General features: G+C 36.0%; 1 protein-coding gene across 1 annotated transcript; it reads right to left on the bottom strand.

Annotated features, from left to right (window-relative positions):
• Nucleotides 1-10,603: 10,603 nt before the first annotated feature.
• On the bottom strand, nucleotides 10,604-12,179 carry LOC110891461 (probable receptor-like protein kinase At2g23200). The gene is made up of 2 exons (XM_022139149.2): nucleotides 11,993-12,179; nucleotides 10,604-11,714 (listed from the first exon to the last, which is right to left on the bottom strand). Exon 2 carries the CDS (start codon nucleotides 11,708-11,710, stop codon nucleotides 10,712-10,714), a length of 999 nt encoding a protein of 332 aa, XP_021994841.1. The 5' UTR covers nucleotides 11,711-11,714; nucleotides 11,993-12,179; the 3' UTR covers nucleotides 10,604-10,711.
• Nucleotides 12,180-18,804: the final 6,625 nt, after the last annotated feature.

The raw sequence follows: 18,804 nt of genomic DNA, 5'->3' as shown, positions 1-18,804 counted from the left end.
GCTTACATTTGTGCATCCACTACCTCCATTTTGTATTTGGTAAGAGAAAACAACATTATTAATGATGAAACGATTCCATTTTGTATTTGTTAATAATGAAACTGAACGACGACCTTCACCGTCACCCCTTCCGCCGCCATGGTGGTGCACGACGACCTCCACCGTCACCCCTTCCGCCGCCACCTATAACCTCCACCCCTTCCGCCGCCACCTATTCAGGTCACCCACACCCACCTGTTTCTATATATCTCTTTATCACATAGATCTGCTTATCTCTCTTATTTTTAATTTGGATTTTTTGGGGGATTTTTTATGATGAAGGTGGGCGACGGTTGTTGGTGGTGGTGGCGGTGGCGTTTGGGTTGGTGGCGGTGGGGTGGGGGTTTTTGGGTGGTGTGGGGCAGAGGCGGGTGACCGTGGGAGAGTAGGTCCGACGGTGGTGGAGTCCGGTGATTGTTTGTGATTATAGTGGGATTCTCCGATGATTGAATTATGTTGTTGATTTGGGGGGGGGGGGGGGGTTTGCTAATGCTTTTTAATGTTTGGATTTGGTTGGTTTTGCTGGTTGCTAATGCATTTGAATGTGGGGGGGGGGGTTTGCTGGTGCTTTTTTGTGACGAAGGTGGGCGACGGTTGTTTGTGGTGGTGGCAGTGGCGTTGGGGGGATTTTATTGATGCTTTTGAATGTTTTGAATGTTTTTGAAAAAGTAAACTATGTATAGGTTTTGATATGGTCGATTGGGCGATGATGATGAAAAAAAACGTAGATTTAGATGACGATAGAGCGGCAAGAACGGCGGAGGGTAGGTTTTTTGAACCTTCAACCCCACTTTTGCAGCCTTTTGATTATCGGATAATCTGAGCCAAACCCATTTTTTTTAGATACACTTTGTTTTTATGTTGTTGGTTTTTTTATTTTCCCCCCTAGTCGAGGATGATAACAATATATCTGAGACACCTCCTGAGTTTGCGATTTCTGCGTGCGTTCGTTTTTGCGTAAAAAAAGTTTTTGTAAAAAAAAAAGTTAAACCGTAAACTTTTTAACGTAAAACGTAAAAAGTTTTACGTAAAACGTAAAAACGTAAAAAGTTTTACGTAAAACGTAAAAATTTTAACGTAAAACTTAAAACGTAAAAAGTTTTACGTAAAACGTAAAAAGTGTAAAAAACGGCACGTTAAAAAAACGTGTAAAAAACGGTGCGTTAAAAAAACGACGCTTGAAAAAAAACGGCGCGTAAAAAACGGCTCGTTAAAAAAAACGACGCTTGAAAAAGCCCGGCGTGCAAAAACCTGCGCTCAAAAAATTTGTCTTGTTAAATTTTAATTTAAAAATGCTTTTAATAAAAAAAATCTTTTTAAAAAATAAAAAGTAATATAATAAACAAAAAAGTAATAAAAAATAATAAAGATAAAAAGACAAAAAAGAGTAATTTTACTAAGCTACCATTTTGGATTAAAATATTAAAGGCATAAGAAGACAAAATGTATTTAATATTCATTTTTGTTACTTTTAATCTCATCCATCCATCTTGTTGATCTAATGGTTAGGAACTGGTTCTCGCGGTTCTTACAACTGGGGGTGGTTTTCATTTTAGCGGTCCCCTATATATATATAAACGTAAACCGTAAACTTTTTTAAAGTAAAAACGTAAAACGAAAAAACGTAAAAGGTAAAAAGTTTTACGTAAAACGTAAAAAGTTTAACGTAAATCGTAAAAAGTTTAACGTAAAACGTAAAAAGTTAAACCGTAAACTTTTTAACGTAAAACGTAAACCGTAAACTTTTTGACGTAAAACGTAAACTTTTTAACGTAAAACGTAAAAAGGTTAACGTAAAACGTAAACTTTTTTAACGTAAAAACGTAAAATGTAAAACGAAAAAACGTAAAAAGTTTAACGTAAATCGTAAAAAGTTTAACGTAAAACGTAAAAAGTTTTACGTAAAACGTAAAAAGTAAAACGTAAAACGTAAAAGGTTTAGCGCAAAACGTAAAAATTTTAACGCCGCGTTAAAACGGGATGTAAAAAACGGCGCTTTTAAAAAAACACCGCTTGAAAAAGCCGAGCGTAAAAAACGGCGTGAAAAACGACGCGTTAAAAACGACACGTAAAAAATCCAGGAGTAAAAACGGCGTGTAAAAAACCGGCGCGCAAAATATTTTGTTTTTGTTAATAAATCTGAATTTAAAAATGATTTTTAATAAAAGAAATTATGTTTAAAAAATAAAAAGTAATATAATAAAACAAAAAAAAGTAATAAAAAAATAATAAAGACTAAAAGACAAAATAGAGTCATTTTACTAAATTACCCTTTTGTATTAAAATATTAAAGACATAATAAGACAAAAAGTATTTAATATTATTTTTAGTTACTTTTAATCTCATCCATTGATTTTGAAGATCTAATGGTTAGGAACTGGTTCTCGCGGTTCTTACAACTGGAGGTAGTTTTCATTTTAGCGGTCCCCTATATATATATATATATATATATATATATATATATATATATATATATATATATATATATATATATATATATATATATAACGGGATCAAGAGAAAACGCTCAAAAGTGTGAGAACGGTGAGAACGCTTCCTGGCCCAACACGTGTCATGCCGCTTAGAAATGGGCGGAGGGGCTTTTTTGTCCTTTCATCTTCGGCTTTTTCAGTTCCACTTTTCCCAATATTGTTTTAATTTTTGGTTTTTAAGATTTTTGGCGTTAACCAAATTCAACAATTAATGGCGTTTAGTGGTTTCATTGTATTAACATTTTGGCGTTTATGGCATTTATGGCGTTTATTCAAATCCCATGCCATTGGAACCCAGGGGTCAGGAAATCTATTTGTATGGCGTTTTAAACAAGATGGCCCATTTGTTCTATTATTTTTATAAACATTTTGGCGTTTGTGGTATCTTGGCGTTTTACTATTATTAGATTATATTTCAACCACAGGAAAAAAAATACAAGCGAGGAAAATAAATTAAAACTCCTAATCGGATCTCTCTTCACAATCTTCACTGTCATCAGTCTCTCTCTTCTTTAACCAAATATATGGCGTTTTATGTAAAACTTAACAAATCCATCGGTTTGATTATTTTGCTTGCTCGTCTGTTGAACTGAACTGGCTTTTTTGTGGATGTTTAGGGACATAGATCTATGACACGTGAGTAGATTTTTCGCTTTTTTTTTCTTGATCTTCATCTTTATAATCAACCCATTCTTCAGTGGCATTGATCTCTTCTCCTCATCCAAAGCTTCTTCAAGAACAAAAAATACAAAATGCCATATGACTGGCATCAGTATTTTTTTTCTTGAATTTTTGTCCATGTCATGCATCAAAATCTTTCTGAGTTACTCCCCTCTGATAACAATTCATTCAGTGAAACTTCACGAAGAACAATTCTGAATATCCAAGAAAGCATATTAGCTATCTTTGATTTTTTTGGGCGTTTTACAGTGAGTGGTATTTAGTAGTATTGGCGTTTGTTTTTTTGGTTTAATCAAATGGAAGTTGCTGAGACGGATCATTTTATAGGATTTCTTTTTGGCGCCTAAGTTAGGCGGTGCATTATTATAATAAAGTATTCTTCTTTTCAGTTACTGTTTGTAATTATTGTTTTTTATAAGCTTTATCTCTGAAGTCTGTAACACGTCTCATCTTTCAAGTTTGGCGTTTTAGATTCTAATATAATAAATTGTTCCTATCTTCTGTATTAATGTTTTGTATTTACTGTTTCTAGTTACATTTTCAAGTTTGCTTTTTTTTATTTTTTATTTTTGGTTTTTTATAATACTTTTTCAAAATAATTTTATTATAGTTTTGGAGTTTTGTGGGGCGTTTAACGAGATGATATCGTTTAAACAAGCATTTTGGCTGTTTGGCGTTTTTATTATATATGGCGTTTTTATTATATAACAATCAACTGAAAAGGAAAATAAAAAAAAGAATACATAAACAATTGATCTTCCAAATCTTCATTGTTACCAGTTTCTTTCTTCTTTTTTGAATCATGTTAACTGGCTGGTTCGACTTTCGTATGATTCATTTTGTTTTTTTGTTTTTCAAGTAGTTTTTTGTGTGGCTGTTTGGAAGCACACAGTCTGACATAAGCATCTTTTTCTTGAAGATTTGTCCATCTCATGCAGCAAAATGTTATTGAGTTTAGACCCTTCAGCCAACAATCTTGAATTTTACAATGAACGATGTTTGATTTTTTAACCTTTTTGGCGTTTTACCGATAAAAAGAACGCCACGAAATAAGAGCACCTTAAACCTCAGAATTTGATTATGCTAAAATCAATAATGTTTTGCTGTATGAGATGGACAACATTGTTAATCCTCGGTTAAGAAAGATAACTGACAATGTTGTCCACCCCATACAGCTAAACTTTATTGACAACAAACCTCAATAATGTTTTTGTATGTTTTGGCGTTATAAATTGGATGGAAGTTGAGGATAAGTCAATAAGATTTTACTCAATGAAATGGACAATATCCTCACTTAAGGATTTTGTCCATTTCATTGAGCGAAATCTTACAGACAACCAATCTGAATTTCAAAAAAAAAAAACGTTTTGGCTTAGAAGATATTTGATGTTTGGGTTTTTTGGCGTTTCTAAGGCGAATGGCATATATCAAATATGGCGTTTGGGTTTTTGTGTGTGTATTTAATTGAAGGTCTGAGATGTTGTATATATAGGATTTTTTTGGCGGTTTTTTTAGGCGGGATTTTTACTATAATTAAGTTTGGCGTTTTATATCTAATGGCGTTTTTACTTAGAATGGTCTGTTATTTTTGTTTATGGCGTTTTATTCATCAGTATGGCGTTTTGTGTGGAGAAGTCAAAAGACCCTTTTTACCCTTAATGAGGCGCGCCCACGTAATAAAATTGATGTTATTTATGAAAAAGCAACCACGCCAATCTAGTCCATAGATTGTTTTGATCGGGCAATCGATAAGCGTTCTCACCGTTCTCACACTTTCTACCGTTTTCTCTAAATCCCGGCCCTATATATATATATATATATATAGGATTAGGTTCAAGAGAGAACACTAGTGTAGCTTGCGAACTGAGTGAACTAATTCTAGCTATACACATGGGTGTAGATAAATGGCCAGGACTTGACGTTGAAATACACTAGTGTATTTTACGATTTGATGATGAGATCCTGGCCATACACGCGTGTAGATCAATGACCATGATTTGTTCACTCAGTTCGCAAATACACTAGTGTTTACTCTAGAACCCCACCCTATATATATAGGATCCGCTTTAATCGAGAACCTAGCCGAGTTGCGAGAACCTTAGGAACCAATATTAACCAATCAAGATTGGACCCCTCATTATGTATATGTGATATTTTGAGGCGTATTTTGGTAAAACAACTCAACTGACATATGGGAAGCTCAAGGTGTATCTCAGATCATTTTCTCTCTCTATCATAAGGCCGTGGGGTATGGGGCTTGGGTTGGGGCGTCGGTTGGGGTAAAACGCCCAAGCCACCACCCCGGGTGGGCTTGGATTGGGGCGTGGCCCCTTGGGGCTTGGCTTTCAAGCCGGGCGTGGGGCGGTATGGCCATGCTACTTGGCTGAATCTCATTGGCTCACCTGCCACGTCAGGCGGTTTTTTAAAATTTTGAAATTTAAAATTCAAACGGTCCCCCCATCCCCCCATCTTCTCTAACCGCCACCCGGGTCCCCCAAAGACCTATATATATTGTAACCCAACCCACTGGTCCCCCCATCCCACGAACCGAAACCCCACCGGCTACCCATTCTTGAACCCGCTACCCCGCTGGTCCCCCCATCCCACGAACCCAACACCGCTATGGCATCCTGGACCCGTGAAGAAGAAATGACACTCGTCACTAGCATCGTCGACGCTATGAAGGGGTGGCCACCGGGCCAAACAAAATATTGGACGGAAGCATTCGGGGCCTACCGACATAACGTCGGTAATGACCGCCACAACCTCAACGCGTGCTAACATAAATGGCGCGAGCTACGGCCCAAGCTCGAGTGTTTCAAGGCTTACTACGAAGCCGTTCCCGGTGGGAGTTAAGCCACGAGGACCGGGTGGCGGTGGCGAACATAGAGTTTCGAGGCAAGGAAAACAAGGCGTTCGACAAGATCGACCTTTATGAAATTTTTTTAACGCTCTAGGTTTGTTTATTTTGTAATTTTTAGAAATTATGTAATTTTTAGAATTATGTAATTTTTAAAATTTTAATGAAGTTGTAGGGTTTTTTTTATAAATGTTGTGTGATTTTTTATAAATTTTTTGTATTTTTTTAAAAAGCTTTTCTGCCACGCGGTGCACCCAACCCAAGCCCAACTCACGCCCCGCCATACCCCCGCGTACACGTAACCAGGCAGTGGGGGGGGGGGGGCTCTCTTTACACGTGTCACCAAATGCCCAACCCAAGCCCCACCATACCCCATGGTCTAAAGACCTATTCTCTCTCTCTCTCTTTTGTCACGAAATTAGAGCATTTGCTCTCTTTTATCGATTGTGTGCTTAAGGGTATACGGGGCACTAGCGGGGAGGGGGATCGGTGACCCAATTCCCCTAGCGGGAACACCGCCGCCATCCCTGCGGTGAGGCAAATCGGGGAGGGGGATCGGGGAGGAGTCACCGCACAAGAAGCACAAGGATCGATGATGTATACGTTGGGCAACGGTCATTTAAAAAAAATCAACTTTAACAATATAAATAACCAACTTAATCTAATTTTTTACCACATCCATTCTCAAACTCACTCTAAAAATCTATCAAATACAACACAAAATGGATTCCAAGTTCCCGTTTTTTTCTCCCCTACCCGACTTTCCCAACGATGAAGATTCATCGTCAAGCGATGGTAGTTTAATTTTCTTCCAAAATCTCATCCAACAAGCGGAGCTACTAGACACGACATCGTCTAGTAAAAAAAAATTGTCCGTCGAGATCGTGTGGGAGGCCACGAAACACTCATGGCCGATTATTTTGTCGAAAATCCAAAATTTAATGCCGATATTTTTCGTCAGAGGTTTCGTATGTCCAAGTCTTTGTTCCTAAAAATTGTTAGTGACGTGGAAGCGAATAATGAGTGGTTTCAAGAGGGCTTGGACGGGAGAATGAATAAAAGTTTCACGCCGTTGCAAAAGGTTACTTCTGCGATTAAACAACTTGCAACCGGTAACCCACCAGCCGAAAGCGACGAGTATTTAAGTATGGCTGAAAGGACATCTCGTGAGTGCCTTGAATATTTCTACGAGACGGTCTGTACAATGTATGCCGGTGAATTCTTACGTAGACCAACGAGCCACGACTTTGTGCTATTGTATCAGGCTCATGAGGAGAGATATCACCTACCTGGTATGTTGGGTAGTCTGGATTGTACACAATTCGTCCGGAGAATGTGCCCCACAGAATTGCGTGGACAATATATGAGAGGCGATCATCAATACCAGACAGTTATGTTAGAGGCGGTGGCGTCTCAAGATTTGTGGGTTTGGCATGCTTTTTGTGGCCCGGCGGGTTCATAAAACGACATCAACGTGCTCCAACAATCCCCGTTATTTCTTACTCAACAAAACGGAACGGCGCCAAATTGTCCATTTCAAGTGAACGACCACTTATATAAACGCGGGTATTATCTTACTGATGGGATCTACCCTAGCTGGTCCGTGTTTGTGAAGTCTTTTCCATATCCTCACATCCCGAATGAAAAAAAGTTCAAGAGGCAACACGAGGCCGCAAGAAAAGATGTGGAACGGGCGTTTGGTGTGTTAAAGGCGAAGTGGGGAATACTAAATCGTCCAATGCGTTCCAAAACGGTGAAAAAGATAAGGTCCATCGTGTATACATGCATTATTTTACATAACATGATTATAAAAGACGACGGAAGGGCAATAGCACCGGTACACATTCAAGATCCTCCAGTCGAACCCGTCTTCGATGATACAGCTTATAGCGAGCTCATTGACGAAGAAACGCATTGGAGACTAAAACACGATCTCGTTGAGCATCTCGGACGTTTAGATCTACCTCACCTTGAAGTGAGTTCCGACGACGAGTAGTTTGTTTTTATATTTTACCAGTTTGAATGTAATTTTTATTTTTCTAGTTTGAATGGAATTTTTAGTTTTAATTTAATGAAATGTCTTTTATTAAATTTTATTTAATTTTTATTAATTTTTTTAATTTAAAAACATGCATAATTACAACAAATAAAAAAAACAAAAAAAAAAATTAAAAGAGCAAGTCCCCTAAGAGAGGAGTGCCGCCATCAAATTGGGGTGTGAGGGGAGTTTAAGAGGGGAGTTGACGTGTCATAACCATTGGGTGTGCGTAAGAGAGTCATCCTAAAAAAGCTTAGTGTAGATCTCGGAAACTATCGATGATTAGCAGATCGTTACTCAACCGGAATGAGCTCACCGGAGCAAATCCGACGTCGATTTCCGAGATCTACCGGCTTGCAAAGGCCGGTGAAGATGGGGTTGTGGTGGGGCGTGAAGTCCGATGAAGGTAGGGGTTTGTGGTGGTCATTGACGGTGATGGTGAAGGTGAAGGTGGGGGTTGTGGTGGTGTGAAGTCTGGTGAAGATGGGTTTTGTGGTGGGTTAAGTTGGCCGATGAAGGTGGGGGTATGTGGTGGTGTTTTCACAGTGAAGGCGGGGGTTGTGGTGGTCTTCTACGGCAACGGTGGAGGTGGTTTATGTGGGGTTGTAGATCTGAAACCCATCATTCATGTGGTGTTTATAGATCTGAACCCATCGTTTTCAACCGAATTCTGAGTTAGTTTTTGGCCTCAACCACCCCGTCACCCCCACAAGCACCCCTACCTCTGTTTAGAAACTTGTCGGCAACCCCTAAATCAAGGCTCGATTTTTCAGAATTTAGAGACAGTTACTTTTTCTGTCTAGGAAAACCTAAATCACAAGAGGTACAAATAGATTTTGATGAATTTTTTTATCAGTAAAAAAAATGTTGTGTTTTTTTTGTTCGATGTTCTTCAGCTTCTTCTTCTTCTTATCATTTTCAGTTCTTGTCGTTTCGAATCAATGTGTTTGTGACCGGTAATGGTGGTGTGGGACAGTGCCCTTTTTGTGAACCACTGAACCACCCTCACTCTCTTCCACACGCCGCCTGTGGTGCCGATGGTGCCCGATGGTGTTTTTTTATATTTTCAGTCGGGTGTGCCGGTGCTCCCAGTGGTCTTTTATGTTTTCATGGGTAGACTACAGAAGATGTCTTTTATATTTTTGGGAGCTACGGAACTGTTGTGGGTTCGGTTATTGCCAAAGATCGAATCACTGGTAGCCCTCGTGGGTTCGCTTTTGTTTCGTTCGGAGACGCCTCTTGTTTATAGTCAAACCATTCTTGGCAGATCGGTTTGGTTTTTTTTTTTTTTTCCGATGTTATAGCATTTTGTACTTGTTTGTTGTTTGTCTTTATCATTTGTTTTTTGTTATTGATCTTTTTTGTGTTGAAAATAAAGATATGGGTTGAGTTGTCAGTGATAGTTAAAAACATTTTTTCCGACAATTGATGATGATGGCGTGGTAAGGATGGTGGAGGGTAGTTTTTTGAACCTGGAACCCCACTTTTCAGCCATGATTATTGGAAACTTTGAGCCAAACCCTTTTTTCTCAAGATCCACAGATGGTTTTTGATTTTTGTTGTTGGTTTTTATATTTTTTTTTTCAGTCGATGATGATAAGTATCAACTTATCTGAGACATCCATGAGTCGTGATTTTGGTTAAGTTTGTTTTGTTAAAACTAGGGCTTAAAAAAAGTTTAAAGGTTTAAAATCGGGTCGTAAAAAAATTTTGAACCCGGTGCGTAAATTTTTTTTAAAACCAAGTCATAAAAAAAGTTTAAAATCGGCGTAAAAAAAGTTTAAGAGTTAATTACATAGTTAGTCCCCGTGGTTTGCACAAAATAACATACTTAGGTACTAATAGTTTAAAATCACATTCTACGGTATTAACTTTTCATTTTGTAACGTTTAATTTCTAGGGTATCAACATAGGTAGTCCCTGTGGTTTGCACAAAATAACATACTTAGCTACTAATAGTTTAACAAACAATTAACATTAATACATCCAAACGTTACAAAATGGAAAGTTAATACCCTAGAAGGTGATGTTAAACTATTAGTACCTAAGTATGTTACTTTGTACAAACCACATGGACTAACTATGTAATTAATTCAAAGTTTAAAATCGGGGCGTAAAAGAAGTTTAAAACTGCACGTAAAATAAGTTTAAAATCGGGGCATAAAAAAAGTTTAAAACCGGCGCGTAAAAAAGTTTAAACCCAGCGCGTAAAAAAAGTTTAAAAAGGCGCCTAAAAATTTTTTTAAACCGGCGCGTAAAAAAAATTTAAAACCGCACGTAAGAAAGTTTAAAACCGGTGCGTAAAAGTTTAAAACACGCGCGTTAAAAAAGTTTAAAACCGCGTGTAAAAAATTTTAAAACCGAGGTGAAAAAAAAGTTTTAAACCAGCGCGTAAAAAATGTTTTAAACCGGCGCATAAGAAAAGTTTAAAACCGGCACGTAAAAAAGTTTATAATTGTGGGTTAATTTGTATTGTTATGATAATTTTATATATTATAAATTTGATTACATATAGACTTATAACTTATATAAATTAATTATGCAGCCCATGTCTGTGTATTACACAGGTTTTAACCTACTTAAGAACAAATGAAAATAAAGCTAAAGGCCTAAAGAAAAACAAAAAAACAAAAAAGGTCTTACAAAATATTCAAGTCGTGGTTGAAACTTCAATGCTTTCTCCAATGCTTTTTCAAGTCTGTTAACAATATTGAGCATATATGGGCGATGTGATCGCTCTTCCTTTAGGCAAGAATATGCCGTTTCCGAGTATATTATGAGTGATCTTACGGATATTTGGTATCCGGACATTTGATTCTTTAGATCGGGATGGATTATATCCGGCAACGTTTCGTTTTCATAATGTTGCATGACCAATGGAGCTAGTAACCTATTAGCATCATTCCTAATATATGCTATTCTCCCACACAATATCTCGAATAAAACAACACCGAATGCGTAGATATCCGATTTGCAGGTCACACCTTTGGTCTTTCCAATTTCTGGGTCAATATACCCTATTGTACCAATAGGTTCAGAAAGGACGACCTGGTCCATTCGGTTAAGTGATTGTTTGATGGAAACTTTAAAACCGGATAACTTGGGTTCCCAGTTCTCGTCTAATAAAATTGTGGAGCTGTTTACGTTAAGATGTATAACACCATAACCACGTCCCTCGTCATAATGGAGGTAACTCAAAGCACGAGCCACGCCAACACATATCTTCAATCTTTGCGTCCACGTGAGGTTCGGGCTGTTCAGATGCTCTTTGAGGCTTCCATTTTTGGCCTCATACGTGGTCACAATGATCTTCTCATGCTTTTCGTCACAAAATCCGACAATAGAGACTATATTTGGATGCTTGAGATCAGAAAGCATTGAAAGTTCGGTCCAGAACTCGACGACTCCTCCACCGTGCTTACGATCTAACCTCAGCGCAGAAATCGTGATCAACTCCCCGGACTGCTGGAGTTGTCCTTTGTATACATGTCCCAATCCACCGCGTCCGATGATGTTATCATGATGAAAGTTGTCGGTGGCCTTTACTACGTCTTCAAGTGGGATCTGTAAGTGAGCAAACTTGGCGATTGTTGTTGTCATGTTTCTGTTTATAAAGTAAAAAAAAAAGAGTGAAAAATGAGTGGGTTACAACTTACAAATGAATGAGAGAATGTGACTTATACATATGAGCAACCACACTATATATGAAATCTTTTGAAACAATTTGTTTTAAGAAAAAAAAATAAAAAACTATTAAAGTTGAAGTCATTCTCTTTATAATTTCAAAAGTATTGTAACCGGGTTAGTAATCCCGTGTTCTGGTCTCGTTGATTTACCAAAACCACCTCAACAAGATTTGTTAAATGAATGGTCGCATTGAACCTGGTGATGGTAGAAACGGATCTGAAGAGTAGCAGCGAGCGAGCGGTGGTGAAAGAGATGTAGATAATAATAGTAGCAGCAGCAAAGTAAGCAACAGCCGGATCTGTAACTGCAGCGATAAGTAAGTGATCTAATGGGAGTCGGATGGATGTGAGAGGAAATTGGAGGGGAAGGGATGATGGGAAAAGGCAAAGTTGGTCTATAGAAAAGTAGTGGAAATAATGGTAAATAAATATGACAATACGAAAGGGTCGTGCACCTTCCTGCAATTTTCTGAATTTAATTTTAATACGATTTTATATTTTATGTTCTCTATTTTCTTATAATTCTGATTTTTAATGATTTATTATAATTACGGTATGTTTATTTTTTAGAAGGACTTTTATAAAAGGTCGACCTGTTACCAGGGACAGACCTCACTTAAATAATTTATTTATATGAATAGGCGCGTTTAAATCTGGATTGCCGGTCATAAAATTTTGGTTTTGCACCCCTTGAGTTGAAGCAAGGAAAGAAAAGTGAAATAAGATCCACCAAATACATGAACCAGTTGCAATTTGAAGTTGTATTTTAGTGGAGGTTGAAGATGTTAAAAATTGAAAAGAAGAATACAGAGAAGAAAGATGGAGAAACTAGAAAGTGAGAAAAAGTGCTATGGTATGTGTACTAAAATGGAGTATGATGCATCGGAAATCTCAGGCCATCTGTAGCGGGCCGTTGTATAACGCCAAAATGATATATAGCGCCCCCATAGTGCCGCCAACACCACTACAGCGGCGCTATGGGGTGGTTCTTTTCAACTCCCGTGATATTGATAGCGGCGTGAGAGTTTTGCGATTTCAAATTTTTGACCGTTGCCCTTTATCCCCCACTCACACACATATATATACATACATATGTATGTATAATTGAAGGGGTTATATAACCCCTTACTACTACACCCTCTTGTGATATAAAGCCACATTCTTACACTTTTCACCACTTGTCGCATAACGCGTTATGTGGCGGGAGTTCGATAGGAGTCGGTATGGTATCTATACTTGCAATAGCAAAAAAACTAAAGTCGTAATACGCCCAAAAGGTTATCATCATGGATTTCTATGGATTGGAAATCAAAAATCACAAAACGAATACTGGTTCCGATAAGAACATAGTGGTATCAATTTTGTTCTCTGGGAATGGGTTAGGTTTATCACGATACCGGTACGCTACTGACTCTTAGATACCAAAAAATATTTATTTTGTATTCAACTATGATTTCAAATTTATGCCGGAAAAACATGGCCGCATATTAAGTCTATTCGTGTTCACGAAACGTAAAAAAAAAATTAAATTTAACTGCGTATTTAGATTTTTTTTAAAGTTAACAAATGCAAGCTATTAGAAAAATACAAATTAAATAATAAATGAAATATTATTAAAAAACATTGTATGTACAAACTACAATAATATCAAAAGTTTAAGATACTATTCATGGTACTTTAATTTTATTAATAAAAAGGTTTTTCCTCACGCTATGTAGCAGGAGTTTGATCATTTTTCCCGTATAGCACAACATGACTTTGGTGGTTATCGGTTCGACTCCTAGAAAACCATAAAAGCAAATATCGATACAAGGTTTTTCCCCACGTTACATGACAGGAGTATGATCGGTTTTTCCTCATGTTAGGACGCATGGCTTTGGTCGTTATCGGCTAAATTGGAAAACCATGAAAGGTTTTTCCCACCGATTAAAAAAATAAAATAAGTTTTCCCACCATGCAACACTGCAGGAGTTTGATCATTTATCCTTGTGGTACGCGGCGTAACTTTGGTTGTTAGAGGCTCTACTCATCAAAAACCATAAAAGCGAAAATCTCCAATATACCAATGAAAAAACTATTTATAAGATCTTTCTTTAAAACCATAAAGACAAAAAAAAATCACTATTCACAAGACCTTTTATCATTTGTTATTATACTAGTTTATGCGACGCCCGCGTTGCGTGGCGTTAAACACAATATTTTTCAGTTTAATAACATGCATGCATATTTTCGGTTACTTGTACATACTACTCACAACACGATCTCAATAATAATTAGACATAAATAAAAACAAGCGTGTCAAAGAATTTTTGTTGTAATAAAGTTTAGGAATTATAAAGCAACTTTATTAAAGCTCAAGAGTAGTAGCGGTTGTCCACCAATAGTTAACGGTCACTAATCCCCCAGGTTGACTCGTTACAGTAGAAAAGGGAAAAAGGCTGAAAGATGAAATACTAAAATGAATAAAAGCAGAAGGATTAAACATGTACACTACCAAATGTTAAAGTAGAGGGGCTTTACATGCATATAAACAAAGTTAACCAATAAAAAAGAGTTTTTTTTCTAAAAACAAAAGGGCTAAACACTTATACTTTATACTGGCGAAGTTGAAGATTTAAAAAATAATATAAAAAGCGACAATCAATCACTTAAAAGAATATAAGTAAAGGAATTAAACATATAGAATACCAAAGTCGAAGCAGATAGACTAAACATGCATATAAACAAAATTAATTAATATTCCCCCTTATTGAAAATGTATGTATTGAAAATAAAAATGGAAATAAATCTAAAAAAATGAATGGTTTTTATATTAAGTTAATTTCAACTTTTTATAGTATTTTATTTTTTGTATATTAAGTTACTTCCTATTCATTATTCCTATATGCACAGATATTTTTCTTTAACTTGCTCATTTTGTTAATATTTTAATTTTAATTTAATTTGTTAGCTTATTAATAGTATAAAATATAAAAGTACCATTTTCGTTCTTAACATTCGTTACTTTATTTGATTAATAATAGAAACTTCTTTTTAATTTTTTTTTTCTTTTCAAAATATATTTTAAGAGTGTTAAAGTAACTTAAATATGTCATTTTTAGTATTACAACTACGAGATTATAGTCGTTTTTAATTCATGTACATGGTTGTTAAACTTGTTATTAAACTTATTTTATTGATACACGCTAATGGAGATATTTTTTTTTCTTAAATATGCCATCTTTAATATTATAATTACAAGATTAGAGTCGTTCTTACTTCATGTACAATGGTCGGTATAGTTTTTAATTGATGTATACAAACTCGATAAATTAATACTCGATTATTTAATAAACTCTCTAAAATAATATATTTTTGCGGGTCCCGACTCGGGATGTGCTAAATTAATAATTCGCTAAAATTATAATTAAATCCTTTATTGATAATTTCTTTAGACCCCTTATAAAATAAAAACTAATAATTCCTTATATATAGCATATTACATGAATGATTTATGAAGGTTTCTTGAAAAATGACTCAATTGTCTTTTGTTTTTTGTTGAAATCAATTTCCCCATATTTACTATGAACCCATTCTTGCAATTGCTTTTGAGTGAGACTTGGACTATCCTTGTTGTGTTTGCATAATGCTCTTCGAACCTCGTCTGTCATTGTTGTTTTTTTCACATCTTTAAGATGGGAAGCCATGTTGTGTGTATGATTTGATTGTGTTAACCTATTTTGATCTTGTATTTATATAGAAAATATTTTTAATGTCCATAAAGTGATACATTGAACACAAAAAGCATAATAAGGTGCGAGATTGAAAGTTTCTTTCAAATTGGGCCGTTAATTTGATATACATGCATTGTATACAATAATTAAGTGGAAGCTTGAAAGGCGTTTGTAAACTAAGTATTCTACTATATATTAATAAAATATTAATTAATATATAAATTAATAATTATTAATTTATCGATGAATTAATAACTCTTTTAATTAATAAATTTTGGTGATCCCAAATGTATTATTTTATAGAGTTTCTACTGTACGAATGAAGATAAAAAAGTCTACTGGTATAGTTTTTAATTGATGTATGCGAATGAAGATAAAATAGTCTACTGCAACTCTCCAGAGAAGATGACCTAACCAGACCCGACCGAACTTGTATATATATATATAGTGATAGCTAAACGGTCCTTAAAATTTTCCGCCTCAATGAAAAAAAAATTATGGGGCCCATCGCCTATTATCAGGGGCGCAACTTTTAGTGGGCGGGAGAGGACGACCAACCCCGAACTTTTCGCTCAAAAGTGAAGAGTATGTAATTTTCTTGTTGCACTCACTACCCAACCTTCACATCATCATCCCTATTTGGTCCTAAATTCTAAGCAACCTTAGGTAGAAGAGGAGTGAGATGCGATAAAACTTAAAAAATGAATGATTGTTAGTGATGGTTGGGTAGATTTAAATCCTCTATTGAAAAACATAATTTCATTTTTTTCCTGTGTGAAATGCAAGTTTTGTCCTTTATCTTTAGGCCATTTTGCAAGTTTTGTCTTTTATGTTTAAATTTGACGAGGTTTGTCCTTTATGTTTGAAAATCAAGCACGTTTTACCCTTTGGGGCAAAACGTGCTTAATTTTTTAAACATAAAGGACAAAACGTGCTTGAATTTTAAACATAAAGGACAAAACGTGCTTGATTTTTAAGGCCAAAGGGTAAAACGCGCTTGATTTTTAAACATAAAGGACAAAACTCGTCAAATTTAAACATAAAGGACAAAACTTGCAAAATGGTCTAAAGATAAAGGACAAAACTTGCAATTCACTCTTTTTTTCTTAAAACTAAGGGTAGAGGGTATGGTTCAATCACTTGGTGTGTTTGAGTTATTTTCTAGCCAATAATATCATGCCATGTTAAGTCCTCATTTTACTCCCCATTTTGAACTAAATTACTGGCAATGGTTCAAACACCCACTCAATTTTAAAAAAAAAATTGATTGGTTGATACCCACCTCCCACACCCCTTCTCTCCTCTATCACTCTTCTTCACCTTCGGTAAATACTCACCGATCACACCCCTTCTCTCCTACTCCCCACTCACCGATCCACCACCGACAATCGTACCCCGTGCGGCAACCCACCTCCCCGATCAAACTCACCGAAGCCATATCGTCTACCCTAAAATGCAATACGTGTTTTCGGTGCATGATGGTTGAAAATTCATTATCATCACTCATAGGTGATGTTTTTGTTCTCCTTTAGGTTATTATATTATTTTTTTGAATGACAAATTTGGATCACTCACGTACCACTAGAGTATTATTGTGTCACAAGCGAAACCACCCGATCATATTCATCTCCACTAGGCATAATGCCTATACACAAATTCAAGAGGAAACTAAATAAACATAGAAAAACCCCATTGTAGGAATCAAACCCAGGACCTATTGGTCCCAAAACGTTAACCCACCCATATGCTTTTCCTTTAGGTTAGGTTATTTGGCGCGATCATCACAGCACCCACGTGAGATAATGTGGCAACGCAACATGAGGTGGACATCATGGCCCATTGGCATGTGTGCAATTACGTAAAAAGCAATTGTGAATGTTTTTCTTTAATTTTTTTAGTAATATTCTATTCGTTAGTTTATTTGATTTTTCTTTAATAATTTGTGCTCTTTTTAACTCTTTAGAAAAATCTAAATACACATTGTTGTTAAATTGTGTTTTTATGAACATTTCGATAAAACTTTATTAAAATCTGAATTGGTTTCAAAGTTAAGTATATTTTTATCTTATTAGGGGCTTTGACACATACTTATATTGGTAACTTTGATGGATATTACACACTTCAACGATGATGAGGAGTAGATATTTAATTTATAGTGTGTTTAACCGTTGAAGAGGTAACTGTCATATGACCGTTTCTATCTAAAAGTAATGATTTTATTTTTTTAAAAATTATAAATACCACATACTTTATTTTTTTCTACACCAAAAGATACATTCCCTCTACATGTATGTAGTACACTCTTTTTACTACATTTTCAACTACACTACTCTCATTATTGAAATGAGAAAACTTTCTCATTTCTTGCTTTCTATAGCGACCGAGAGAGAAACATCGCAAATCCTGCCGACAATGGGATGTTAGGTAGATGGTGAAAGAGGAAAGTGGATAGTGAGAGAGTATATGATGAATGATTGGGTTTGAATCCGACAATGAGATCTAAAAAGGAGATTTCACTGTTTTTTTTTTCAAAGATACCATGCTTTTTCGTTTGCCTATTCAGTTGATCAATTATATGGTTGTAAATAATGCGTTAGGACTTGTAACCTTTTTAACTTACAAACTACATTAAATTAAATTAAAATATGATTGAATTGAACCAGCAGTGACACTAATTGTTTAATACTAGTTGTATTTCTCTACGCTACGCGGTGAAAACTTGGTCGGTATCGGTTCGTTCCGTTATAGTATCGAAAATCGCTATAGCAACAATAAGAGAAAACTTAAAAAATAAAATCGTGATTGACCACTTGATCCAAACGTTGATCCATTCTTGCCATAAGTCACTGCTCTAATTCCCGTTCATACACTTCATCGAGAGGCCTGTTTTTGTTTCTCCTCGGAGGCATTTTGAGCCAGGAATTCGGCTCTGATACCAACTGATGTAGACTGGAATATGGGATATGAAATCGGACCTGTTGATTCACGCAAAATACCAGGAACAATTCTTCCAAAATTCGTTGATTCTCGTAGAATACCGAAAATTGAGGGTTTCACACTCAAAACACTCACAGTTAATTGGGAGAGAAAAATGACTTTTCATAAACTTCAAAACTGATTATCTTCCTCCCATTACATTCATATAAATAACAACGTAAATTCAAAACGGGCCTTAAAACACACTTGGGCCAAAAGCTAGAACCAAATAAAAGTCCACGAAACTCACGATTGTTTCGCCTGGTCGCACGCCCAAAACGGACACCTGTAGCCCAAGTTAGAGCCATTTTAGTGAAGC

The sequence above is a fragment of the Helianthus annuus genome, unplaced genomic scaffold (assembly GCF_002127325.2).
Source record: "Helianthus annuus cultivar XRQ/B unplaced genomic scaffold, HanXRQr2.0-SUNRISE HanXRQChr00c001, whole genome shotgun sequence".
Taxonomy (NCBI): domain Eukaryota; kingdom Viridiplantae; phylum Streptophyta; class Magnoliopsida; order Asterales; family Asteraceae; genus Helianthus; species Helianthus annuus.
Note: the sequence above shows the minus strand (reverse complement) of the source record. Positions and strands in the feature narration are given on the sequence as shown.

What these genes read in the sequence shown, in the direction of transcription:
- LOC110891461 (XM_022139149.2), bottom strand. Translation starts at nt 11,710, where the DNA reads ATGACAACAACAATCGCCAAGTTTGCTCACTTACAGATCCCACTTGAA.